A 12,039-nucleotide genomic window follows, 5' to 3' on the forward strand; every position below is an offset into this window, starting at 1 on the left:
AGCAGCCAGGTAGCGTCTGAAGCGAACAAGAAGAGCACAGCTGTAATATCAGGTTGGTATCTTATTATCTGAACTCGATGTGTGCCAACACCAAGCGGATCTCAGAATACTTTTCAAATGAGCCTGATGCTCCACATGCGAAAGCACAACATGAGCAGACTCCCTGGTTGGTCTTCGAGCATTTGTATATGCGCTAAAAAAAAAGGCACTTGTGATGTGGCCGTTGGACCATGAACCCACATTGTAGCTCACAATATTTCAAGGGGGCTGGCTACCAGCAGTGAACAGGCCAAACAGCGTGTCCAGAGATGGAGACGGACGTCTTGGACCGTGGTGCTCTGGTTAACTCAGGCGACAGTTCTGAGGACCCGAGATTAGCCGAAGCCTGCCGAATGGAGGCTCTCGGACGGGCATCAGCACTACCAGATTCACTGCACAATCTGGCCTGGATTCTGATAGTGTTCGGCAGACCCCACACCGCCCGGCAGAAAGGCGCGGTGGAGCTCAGACGACAGGCAGCGCGTCATATCTCATCTCAACCACCAGTCCACCTGGCACCCGCAACGTGCCTTCTCACCCGGCTGAGATAAGGTGGCCAAGCACCCGCGATGGCAACAGAACAGTATGACGGCTACAGCCCACAGGTGGCAGACGACTGGCCCAGCGCCGACATGTCGGACCAGTTGCAACATGGTCCCATCTCGAACCCCACCGTCCCAGACCCGGCCGGCGACGACCTCGCCTACAAGCCCAACACCCGCGGCAACAGCTTCAACAACCCACCGCCAAACGGGTGGCTCTACCCTCACAAGAAGGGTATCGGCACAGGATCTAATCTGGAGCCCTTCAAGGCCGAAATCGAGGCCCGCACCCAGCGAGGCGAGAACTGCAAGGCCATCGCCGCCGCACTGAACGCCATGGGTGTCCAGACGAGCGATCGTGCCGTCAGTCGTGTGCGCATCAGATGGGGGATGAGGAAGAGGGTAAGAATCATCCCTTCTGCAAACCGCATCTGTCGGCTCACCAAGTGCTCACTGACAGTCCTCAGGCCCAGCGGAAGGTCAAGACGCCTCCGCCCGACGCCGACACCGTGCGGCTCAGTGCCAAGTCCAAGGTTCAGGCGATGAGGAAGGCCGAGTTGATCCGCATGACAAGAGAGGGCATGTCTCCGGAGGAAATCTACCAGAGCTTGACGTCTCGCGGCATGGAGCTCAAGAAGGGCGTTGCGACGGTGCTGCGTCTGCAGAGTGCCTGGGGTGTTGCGCGCGACGAGAAGCGGTGGCTCGGCAATTTCCGACACCAATGCCACAAAAAGGCAAAGGCACAGCAGGAAGACGCGTTCACGGACATCGCAAAAGAGCTGGGCGTGCAAGATATCAAAGGTTGGGCCCAGGAGAAGATGAAGGAGCAGGCTGCGAGGCAGGCAAGGCATGAGCTGGCGTTGAAGCTCATGGGGGAGCACGCGCCTACAAATCCCGAGCGGAGGAAGTTGCAAAAGCCTCGCAGGGCAAACGGTCCTTTTGTCAAGCAGGCAAAGGCGAACGACGCCGAGGGGGAGTCTGACAGTGGGAGTTCCGAAGATGAGGCAGAATCGGGGTCAGACTTTCCCGGCCCAGTCACAGACTTGAGGTTTGGGTTGCTTGACTCAGCTCGTCAAGGTGACCAAAATCCCGGGAGCGACGGACGTGTGCCGTCGCAGCACGACCTTCATGATGGGGAGCAGCCTTCCAGTTACTCAGCAGCTTCTACTACCAACGATCCATCCAGTCTCGGTGGAGGCGTTGATGCTGGTGGGTATCATGAGTACCCGCCGTTGCACGACCAGCCGGATGATACGATGTACGGCTCCGAAGACGACCAGCACGGCATTGCGAGTGTTGCATCTCGCGTGCCCTCACACATGGTCGACCCCATGCCCCAATCCACGTCTGGCCCGCACTTTCCCATGGCCCAGCCTCCACCGTCTTCAAATGAGATGATGGTCGCGGCTCCTCCACACCCAAATCCTCTTGGATCTTCTATGTCGTCGCAGCCCGCCGAGACGAGGTCGGCACAGACGGCTCCCACAGCCACTGTTGCCATGCTTCCAGGCTACGGAGAGAAATATCCAACACAACTCAACGCGAGTGTTGCATCCGCGTCCAAGCCTGTACCATCAGTCACGTCCGGTCTGGTGCTTCCCCCTGAGGAGGCAGAGGCCAACAAATCAACGCTTAGTACGCTCGACCATTACAATGACGCTGCTCGAGTATACAAGGATTTGTTAGAGGCAAGGAACAACAACAAGCCACTCCCTGGCAGCTTGACCGGCATGCCGCCCTCGGCGAAGGAGGTCGACTCTGCCAAGCACAAGCTCAAGGAGGCCACCCAAGCCATGATGCTCGCATTGGACTAGAGATCTTGAGGGATCATTTGCCCATTGCATTGAGATCACGGCACCCGCAGTGTTGGAGTCACCACGCTCCGGGGAGGAAAAGAAACTCATCGGCGGCGTTTATTATTGCGATGCTGTGACTAACGCATCCGTGCAGAAAATCAGACGTGTCTACGATTACATACTTTTTCAATTTCAAGGGTATTGTTTTATCCCACACCCAACCATGCCTCAAGCCGCGTACAGAAACCACTTCATCCGATCCACGAGCCCCGAATTCCACTCCTTGTGTGCTTGTTGCTTGTGCTGCTTGCTCTTCTCGGTCTTGACGGGTGCGTCCGCGCCATTCTCGCCTGGCTTGGCTCTCCGGCTCCCGATGCCGTCCTTGAGCGCCTTCAGCCTCCCGCCGGACGACGCAGTGTCCTTGTCGGCGGCGGCAGTCCGCTTCTCGTGCTCAGCTGCTGCTGCTGTTGCTGCTGTCCCTTCCTCCTGAGGCGGCACCTCCTTCTTCTCGCGCTGTCTCCTTGCTTTGAGGCCCTCGATGCCGCTGCCGATCCCGCCTTTGATGGACTTGAACCTTCCGCCGGAGGCAGCCGGGTCCTGCTGGGCAGTCGTGGACTGCGGGATCGGCTCAACAGTGGAAGGATCGGCTTCGACGTGGGTCTCAGCGCTGTCCATCGTCTCTGCCTGCGGTCTGTGCGCCTCCTCGGCGGCGGGTACCTCGCTCTGATCAGTTCCCCGTCTTCTAGCTTTCAAGTTCGTGATCCCACTCCCGATGCCCCCCTTCACGTTGCCGAGCCCATCCCGGATGGACTTGAATCTTACTGCCGCCGCGGGCCTCTCAGCGTGGTCGTCGCCATTCCCAGGAACAGCAGCTGCAGCAGCCCCATCAACGTCGCCATCAATGCTCCCCGGCCGTGATTCGGGCTCAGTTCGCGCTGCTTGCTGGACGGGGACCTCGCTCTGCCCGTTCTCGGGCGGGCTGAACTGGTCCACGGCAGGCTCCAGCATCTCGGGCTCCGAGGGCACCAGCCGAACTCCGCTCGGCTGTGACGCTGACGATACAGACTCCCGCTCCTCGGCGACAGTACCAGTGGCGGCGGGAGCAACAGACGAGTTGTTGGCCGTGGCGTGCTCTTCCCGCGCCGCAGCAGCCGCGCCTTCCACGCCGTCGGCGGCCTTGCCCTTGCGGCGCTTGTCGCGCGCCTGCTTGACCTTGGCGGCTGGCAGTGCCACGCAGCCGGCGACAAGGCCCGCTATGGCACCGTGCTTCTTGACGCTGCTCGTGTTGTTGCTGTCATCTACATCGACCACTGGCGCTGTGTCGTTGTCGTTGTCGGTGGCATTCTTCTTTACGTTCTTCCTGGTCTTTCTCCGCTCCTGAAGCACCCTGAGGCGCGCCTTGATCTTGGCAAACCTGGCTTCCTTGTTGACCTTGGTGCGGAGGGCCTTGACCCGCTCCTTCGCCCCTGCGAACTTGCTGGCCTTCTTCTCCTTGGGCGTGGCGTCTTCTGCGGTCGTCGTTGTCCGTTTGTCTTTGCCCTGTCTCCTCTTCTCGAGTCTTTGCTTGACCGCTAGAGGGCCAGCAACTAGGAGACCATGGAGACGCTGTTTCTTTGTCTTACGCGTCTGCGTAGTCGTGTTTCCAGTAACACTCGGGCCTGCGGCATCCGCTTGGCCGTCCGGAGAAGTGGCCATGGTTGCTGCGCCGTCAGCGTCTGCTTTCTTTGCTTTGCGCTCTGCTAGACGTTTCTTGATAGCGTCGCCTCGGGTGCTCAGGCCTTGTTTCACGCTCCCGCTCCGCTCACTCAGACGATGTTTCATAGCGACGCGCCTACCCGTCTTCGCCTGCTGTTGCTGCTGCTCCGTGGCCTCGGCATCACCGTCCGTCTTGGTCTTGCGGTCTCTGATCTTCTTGAAGCCGCTTGCGATGCCCTTGCCGATCAGTATGGGGATGCCTAGGATGAGTATGACTGGGAAGAAAATGACCCCGGCAGCCTTCTGTGCCTTCTCTTTCTTGCTCTGCTTCTCAGCTGGGTCGGTGGTCTCCTCGGTCTGCTTCTTCTTGCTGCGCTTCTCCTTGGCCGCAGCAAAGCGCTGCCTGAGTGCCGCGGCCTTGCCCTTCTTCTCTGATGGCTCCTCCTCAGGCTGGCCTTGCTTCGTCTTGCCCTTGCCTGGCTTCCGGGGTTGGACTCGGGCCACGAGGATGGCGAACCTGCCAGGTTTCTTGTCCCCGCCCAAACGCCCTCCCTTGTACTGCCTGACGTGCTTGCGACACTGCTTCTCCCAGGCCCTGGCTGCCTTTGCGGTGATGGCCGCAAGGTCCTCCTCGATCTCACGGGCTTGCCACTGTTTACAGATTGTCAGCAACGAGTCTTGCAACACGAAAATCTACCCGGCTTCAGGTGGGCATATTAACTCACATTTTCATCTTCCAGTTGCTCGCCTGCGTCAGCGAACGACCTCTTCTCCGGCTCCCACCCGATGCTCGCCAGGACTCCGGCCGCAGTAGGCGCTGCTGTCGGGCTTGGGAAGGCGTGTCCGTTTGCCACGTGGCAACTCTCCTGTACATACCGGGACATGATGTCCATCGCCGGCGAAGGGTAGAATGTCAACTGGAACCGTGAGCCTTTCTTAGCATTGCCGGCGCCTTGCGAGTCGTGTCTAGCGCCGTGAGCTCCGCCGGTGCTGCCAGCAAATAGTCCTCCGCCGGTCTGATCGGCGATGCCCGGCGCTGCTTCCGGAGTCTCTTGGACTGTCTCCTCCTCGAAGTGATCGAGGAAACCTTCCTCTGGGATCTCTCCCAGCTGGTGGCCTGTGAAAGGCTCGCCTTCTGCGTTGACAAGCTCTGCGCCACCAGGGACCTCTTCTTCGGAGTAATGTTCGAGCTCGCCCTCTGTGAATTCGGTGCTGGGCTCGGCAGTCTCAGCTGCGTCCGGGCTGGCTGCGCTTGGGCTACCATCCCTATGCCTCTTGCGTCCTCGCTGGTTGATCTGACTTTTGATGGTGGCCACTGAATTTCGCACTTTGGCGGAATCAAATGACGCTCTGATCCTATCCCTTCGGCTCGCTTGTGGCTGCTCATTCTCTGTCACGCCTACCACGACCTCCTCCTCCTCCTCCGAGCTCTCACTTCTCCGTGGGCCACGGGTGCCATCAATGATCGCTTTTGGGCTGATCTGCAGCGTCTTGGGCTCCGGGCCCATCTTCCTGTTGATGATCTTCACAATCGAACTCGCCTTGTTCGCCGTGATCTGCGCCCGGAACGTCTTGAGGATCTCTTCGGGCGTCTGATCCGCGGACAGCGCCCGCGGGTGTATCATGACCAAATGCGCCACGGTCTCGGGCCGGATGCGGCCAAGGAAGACTGCGCCGTCGTCGTCGCCTTTTCGCTTCTCCGAAGCCCAGATGCACCCTCGGATTGTCGCGCTGTGCAGAGCGCTCAGCGAGACGCGCCTGCCGTTGTGAGCGTTGACCTTGGCCTTGCGAACGTTCTGTTGCCAGACTCGGTGGGCTCTCCTAGCATAAGGCTCCTTTCCTCTTTTTGGCTTGACCAGGTGCGGCGGGGGTGGCGCGTAGAGGAAGTATTTCGCGGGTATGTCTAGAGTTGAGCCCTGGATGGTGGGCTTGGGGAGAGGAACGAGAAATGCGATCACAGTCTCGGTGTCGCGACGATAGCCCACTGCGTTGATCGTGCTTTCTCCGCGATGAGGTACTGGCCTGATGGCTGAGTTATCTCCAGGCGGGGAATTGTTGGCTGAGGCCTGAGCACGCGATGGACCGGCCTCTGTCTCGTCGTCGGCTGCAGCTGCCACTTCCTGGCTCGAAATTACTGGCTGCGAAGCCTCATGATGGTCCTCCTGGGCGTCCGTCATCACATGTGATACCTGTTCAGGAGGATTCAACGTGCTTGCAGGCAGGTTCTCATGTTTTGCAGCATCCTGAGTGGTTTCGTCGTGTGACAAGTCGATACCAGAGTCCCGTTGTCCTTCTGGTACCACGGCCCCCGGCTCGCGCTCCGTCTTGAGGTCCTTCATGGGAGCCGGTCCATTGCCGTCGACAGCTCCCGGGACAGCGCTGCGCGAAGCGATGTGAGTGTCTGTCATGGCCACGGGCGGGTGCGGCTTCGGCTTTGGTGGTGGCCTCTTCTCGGTGGCCTGGGTGAGATGAACAGGCGCAATTGAGTGAAAGCCTAGCATGGTCGCGGATTATATGACAACGCAGGGCGGCAGGGCGGCATCACCAGGAAAGGCCTTCCGGGACTAAGCTTGGTGAGTTGGGCGCTTACACCATCCAACAATGCCAGCGCATGAATCTATTGCGAGCGGAGCAAAGAGAAAAGTTGGTGGATCGGGCAGAGGTTCGCCGTGTCACATGGAAAGATCGGGGTGTGCGCCTGGAGGTTCAGCGCCCGGTTGTTTCACTATGCCCATCCCTTGGTCTTAGCCAACGTAATGCATGAATGTACGTACCACACGCTTGCTAGTCATGCCGACACTTGTCGCCTCGATTTCTATGAAATAGGGCGTGCATGCGCATTCCATAAAGGCAATTTCCTTGCTCCTGCCAGCGGAGGAGGAGACATGGTTGGCGCTAGATTTTATCAACAGCATACGCCGACAGCTCCTCCATGTATATGCTCAACTAGCATCACCAGGTCCTAATTGCTGCTGCAATGGCATTGATGGTGCCACGTGGAGACCCAAGCGACCAGAACAACTGCCAGCCCCTGTCTCCAAGTCCCGACGCTGCAAGACCGGATGAGATGAGTGCAGCCACCTAGCCGACCCTCAAGCGCAGAGGTCGCCATGACGTTGCAGCCTGATGGGGGCCATGGACTGTTTCAACGCACCTCGCCTGGAGATTCAGCACTCGCTGGTGTCAATTGGCTTTCTATGCCGTGTCGGAGTCCCCGAGGTGTGTCCACTTAGAACTTTCCCTCGGAGTACTACTGATTACAATGTATGTCGGTGAGAAATGATCGAGTGTGAGGGAGACTCAATCTAGTCTACGAGAACGATTCGATCTCGCATGCATATGCAGCACATGATTCGATTAGAGGCCTGCCTACAAACCATGTCATCGAAACATCCCGCCAGTCATGTGATACAGCATCATGCCCCTTTTTTTCTTGACTGACCGCAATGTCCAACATGTTCGTTAATACGCCTCTGCCAATGGACAAAGAAAATGAGAGAAAAAGGTTGACTAGAATGGTTGTCACAGCCACACTAATGATCTCTTATCAAAGAGCGACGATGCACCAGGCTGCTTCTCTCGCTATCGGATGTCAAGCCGCTCCGGGAAGGTGAGGCACGTGACCACCCCCTTCTTAACCCACCCGAACCAGCCTCAGTACCTCGTACGCATCCGCACCGGCCCCCTAGCCCGACCGCGGGGAGGCGTCATCTCTCCGCCCTCCTCCTCATAGTCCTCATCCTCGTCGCGAGGCCTCTTCTGTGTTCTCGCTGCAGCCGCAGCAAGTCGGGGCTGTACTGATGTTGCCTCCCCCTTCGCATTCGCTGCCAAGGCGGCCCGTTCCCTCTCGATGTACCAGGCCTCGTTCCCTGATGCCTCACTGCTTTCGTACTGCTCCGACTGACACCCCATTGACTCAGTCTCCTCCGCCGCCGCTTGCAGTGTCTGCAAGTCGTAGTCGGTCAGCGCGTCGACTAGTTCGGCCTTGTCAGCCTTGTCAACCCTGTCGGCGCCGTGCCTCATGCGTATGCCCTTATCCCTGATGGCCTGCCTCAATCTGCCCTCATGGTAGATGCTGTAGTCCCTTTCGAGTTCGAAGTGCTTCCGAAACTTCATCCGGTGCTTGTCAGGATCGATTCTCAACCCCCGCCAGTCGAGCTGTTCCTTCTGGAACTCCCGTTTCAGCTCGTCGAGCGTCCAGAACTCGCACGCCACGATCCTCGGGTCCCTTGGGTCTGTGGGGATCGCTATCGCCTTGTAGATGTCTTCTTCGTCAAGGTCGGCACCATCGCCCGGATCATCAGAACTGCCATCAAGCCCGAAGCTGCCGACAGGGCCGCCAGAAGCCGAAGTCCCCGGGACATTGCTAGGTGGGTCATCGTTGGGAGCCATGGAAATTACCATTAAGTGTCTGCCCAGGCGGTGAGCCCTTTTCTCTGATTCGGGTGTGGCCACTGGCGCGGCCGTACCTTCCGGTACACCAAAGCCCAGGACCGCTCTGCCTAATGCACGAGCCATGGTGTTCTGCTCAAGCAATTCCTCGGCGTTCAACTGAGGATCGTCGAAAGCAAACTCCTCGTCAGCAAGGCTCAACAGCTTGGAACCTATCCTCTGAGCAGAGTCATGGTTGGTACTGGTTCCATGGCCTTTGTCATGGCCGCCTTTGTGGGCAGATTCAGACTGTTGGGTCGTGGCAGAGTGCTTGGTTTTCGTATCGGCGTTATTGTTGTTGGGGGTGGAGAGAGTCGAGGGGCCAGTGTTGGTCGCCACGGTAGACGTCTCTTGCTTTCCACTACCTCCATCGCCAGCGTCGGCTGATTGCTCAGAAGGGGGACGCATATTGTCCAGAATCTCAGCTCTCGCTTCCAGATCGCCTGCCTTTTCAAGCCAATCAATGACTTGAAACGTCGTGGTCTCGTCCAAGTAGGCGCCGAAGTGTTGAAACACCTCCTCGATTGTGTCGTGTTCAAGATCCTTCAGGTTCACGCAGACGAGCTTGAAGAGGGTCAAGGATGCAAAAAACTTGTCAACATCAACCTCGTTGCCAAACAGCAGTTGGATGTTGCGCTCGGGGCCGTGTCGTACGGCATTCATGAGTTCGAGGTAGCGATCCTTTAACAGTGGGTGGTTCCAATAGGCTCTCGCCTCGTCGAAACTTTTGATGCTGTATTTCTGGCCCTTCGGGGAGTTACTGATGCCTGTGACCACAGGAAAAATGAACCACATCCAGTGTTGGGTCTTGCGGCCATTTTGCCTCAGCTCGATCGTTGCAGTGTGAAAGGCTGTAAGACTCATGTTCGTCTTTTCGTTTTGAGCGGTAACGAACCTCTGCAAGTCGTAGGTGTCTTGCGGGGGCGTCACAGCTTTTTTCGCACCACCTGGAGGCTTGGTTGGCTTCGGGGGTCCGACTACTTCTGGAGCACTGCCTGCAGCCCCGGCGTGGCGTTCTCGCACGTACATGAGCAGATGCGGCACGCCGTTGCTTGCTTCATTGACGTTCTCGAAGGTGACGAAGTCCGGGAAGGAATCAGGGGCACCGTGGTATTCAAACTGTGCGAATTCGGTGTTGCTCACGCGCAGAGCGGCCTTGTACATTGCTTGATTCATGATTGGCGGCCCTCCTGTACGAGGGGTTGAATTGATGATTGACTGAAGCTTGTAGATACAGTCGGCTTGGTCCCCCGGTCGTGCTGGATCGTCCCTAAATGCGGACATATCCAGTCGTTCGGGATAGGTGACTGTCGCGTCCGTCACGAATCTGAGTGTGCCTGGAAGGCCGGATTTGTCTATGAAACTGGGCCAAATGAGCAACACCTCTGGGAGATACGCAAACTTGTCGAAGTCGTGGACGGGATCCGTCCTTTTGTTACACTCAGGACAGGTCCTCGGACGGGCCAGTTTCTCCCACATGGCTCCTGAAATTGCCTGCCCCAGACTCATTGACTTCGGCACCTCAGCATTCAAATAATAGCCAGTCGGATTGGCATCCTGGGTGGCTTGCCGTCGCAACACTGCTTGGTCGCACTTGCAGCGCATTGGTGTGTGACGGACGTTAAAGAACTTGAACAGCTGCTTGAATCTGATAGACAGATCGCTACAAGGACATCGGATTAGTGCCCCCGTTCACTGTAATTGGTTGGTTCTCGGTACTCACACGTAGTCGCCGCCAGTCTGGCTCTGCTGCAATTCACCATTCTCGATCCTTTCGAAAAGGTAAGTGATGAAGTTAAGCACGATGGTGTCGGCGGGCCCGAACTTGAATGGTGGTAGCTTGCCCGCTCTTTGGGGGTTGGTTATGCATGCCCAGACGGTTTTCATCAGGCTCTCAACCGAATCCTGCTGCTTGTCTTCTGTCTCTTCTCCTTTTTCCCAGCCGCGAAAGCTTTGAGCCAACCGATGCAGTCCAACGAGGAGAGGATCGTTGAAAGCCTTCTTTTCAACGGCCTCGTCAAGGAAGTTGAGGAAGGGCGAGACGTTGAACAAGGCCATCAGAGTCGTGCCAAAAAAGGTCCCGCGTCCGTCGTTTGGGTACATGGGACAGAGCCTGTCATTTTCGTCAACGCGTTCCCTGACCAAGGAATGGCCAGGGCCCACAGGCGCCGACTCCAAGACCGCTTGAAGAGTGTCGTGGATAGCTGGCCTGGCTGGAGAGATGGGCAGATCATGGCCATCCTCCTCGAGCAGGCCTGGGGCCTGAATCCGCGCGGGGTCTGGTCCGTCTGCCATATCGACTGCTTAAGGATGACCCGGGCACGACGTTCATAGATCTGGATCGACCTGCCGGCGTCGGCAAAATCAGCATACACGCGCTTGAGAACCACGGCACAGGGGCGCTCAAGCTTTCTGTCCTGGTGGTGAGATGTAGTAAAAAGTTTCTTTGTTGAACGCATTCAGGACTGCGGCACTGTTTGCGGCTGTGGCTGCAGCAAGATGCATCCGTGGAAAAGAGAGGGGGGATGGCCGCGTTACTCATTGTTGATTGTGGTTCATAAAGCCTTGTTTATTTGGCGCCTGCACACCTTGGGACTCTGCCTACCGCACGGAAATGGGAGGATGCATTCCTCAATTCTCCTGACTGGTTTCCCGCTTCGGGAATGGTGGCAGAGAACCTGCGTGCCTCCTCCCTAGCTACCTCACAGGATGACAGCCTGGTGATTGGAATTGTGGCTTGGTCTTTGATGTGTTGGGGGTATTGTGACACTGGCTGACTGGTCTTCAAAGCAACAGACAGTCTGAAGTGGCAAATGCTACAAGGGGCACAATGCGATCACGGTATTGTGTAAAGTATTGTGGGGCCACGGAGCAGAGGGCATAGAAGGTGTTGTCACAGCGTTGGCTGCTCTCGTTTGTTCTCTGTACCGGCTTCTTGAGCACCAAACGAGGTAAACCGGAAACCAGGACGTGTTTTCAACAGTCAAACATTGCAGTGCCAGCAGAACCGATAACGATACAGACATGTGCATAATGATCATGAGAACGGATATTCGCACCGATAGAAACGGATAGTACACCGGTACATCACTCAGGCCACAGCTGCAGCTATAATACTCACACGCCTAATTCGCAAGCCTAATTTACAAGCCTAATTTACATGCCTAATTTACATGCCTAATTCATATGCTTAATTTGCATTAGGTATATAGGTGCTGGGTGTATATATTGGGCGTGTGTGAGATAGCTGTATGAGTATTGGGCGTATGGGTGTTAGGCGTGCGTGGGTGTTGATTTAGTGAGTGCTGGCGATGAATCGGTGTACCGTCCATTTCTACCGGTGCAAATATTCGTTCTCATGATTATAAGAGACAGCAGCCGGACAGAACATTATCGTTTGATGTCACCATTCTGAAGGTATTTTGACATGGGTACCCAGAAGTTGCGAATGCGTACTAGTAGTTGAAACCTTCCGTTTGTGTGCATCGTCACTCGTCAGTCCAAGATCAAACACAGATGCTCTGGAGGGGCTTGCA

At 56.9% G+C, this 12,039-nt stretch overlaps 3 protein-coding genes across 3 annotated transcripts; 1 reads left to right on the forward strand and 2 right to left on the reverse strand.

Annotated features, from left to right (window-relative positions):
- Positions 1 to 608: 608 nt before the first annotated feature.
- INS49_005076 (uncharacterized protein) lies at positions 609 to 2,395 on the forward strand (the record flags this gene model as incomplete). Its single annotated transcript, XM_043165863.1, has 2 exons — positions 609 to 983; positions 1,049 to 2,395. The coding sequence occupies 2 exons, from the start codon at positions 609 to 611 to the stop codon at positions 2,393 to 2,395; spliced, it is 1,722 nt and encodes a 573-aa protein (XP_043017626.1).
- Positions 2,396 to 2,605: 210 nt separating this feature from the next.
- On the reverse strand, positions 2,606 to 6,573 carry INS49_005077 (uncharacterized protein; the record flags this gene model as incomplete). Its single annotated transcript, XM_043165864.1, has 2 exons — positions 2,606 to 4,723; positions 4,798 to 6,573. 2 exons carry the CDS (start codon positions 6,571 to 6,573, stop codon positions 2,606 to 2,608), a joined length of 3,894 nt encoding a protein of 1,297 aa, XP_043017627.1.
- A 1,153-nt stretch (positions 6,574 to 7,726) lies between these two features.
- Positions 7,727 to 10,798, reverse strand: INS49_005078 (uncharacterized protein; the record flags this gene model as incomplete). The annotated part of the gene is made up of 2 exons (XM_043165865.1): positions 7,727 to 10,166; positions 10,227 to 10,798. 2 exons carry the CDS (start codon positions 10,796 to 10,798, stop codon positions 7,727 to 7,729), a joined length of 3,012 nt encoding a protein of 1,003 aa, XP_043017628.1.
- Positions 10,799 to 12,039: the final 1,241 nt, after the last annotated feature.

The sequence above is a fragment of the Diaporthe citri genome (assembly GCF_014595645.1).
Source record: "Diaporthe citri strain NFHF-8-4 chromosome Unknown scaffold_14, whole genome shotgun sequence".
NCBI lineage: Eukaryota > Fungi > Ascomycota > Sordariomycetes > Diaporthales > Diaporthaceae > Diaporthe > Diaporthe citri.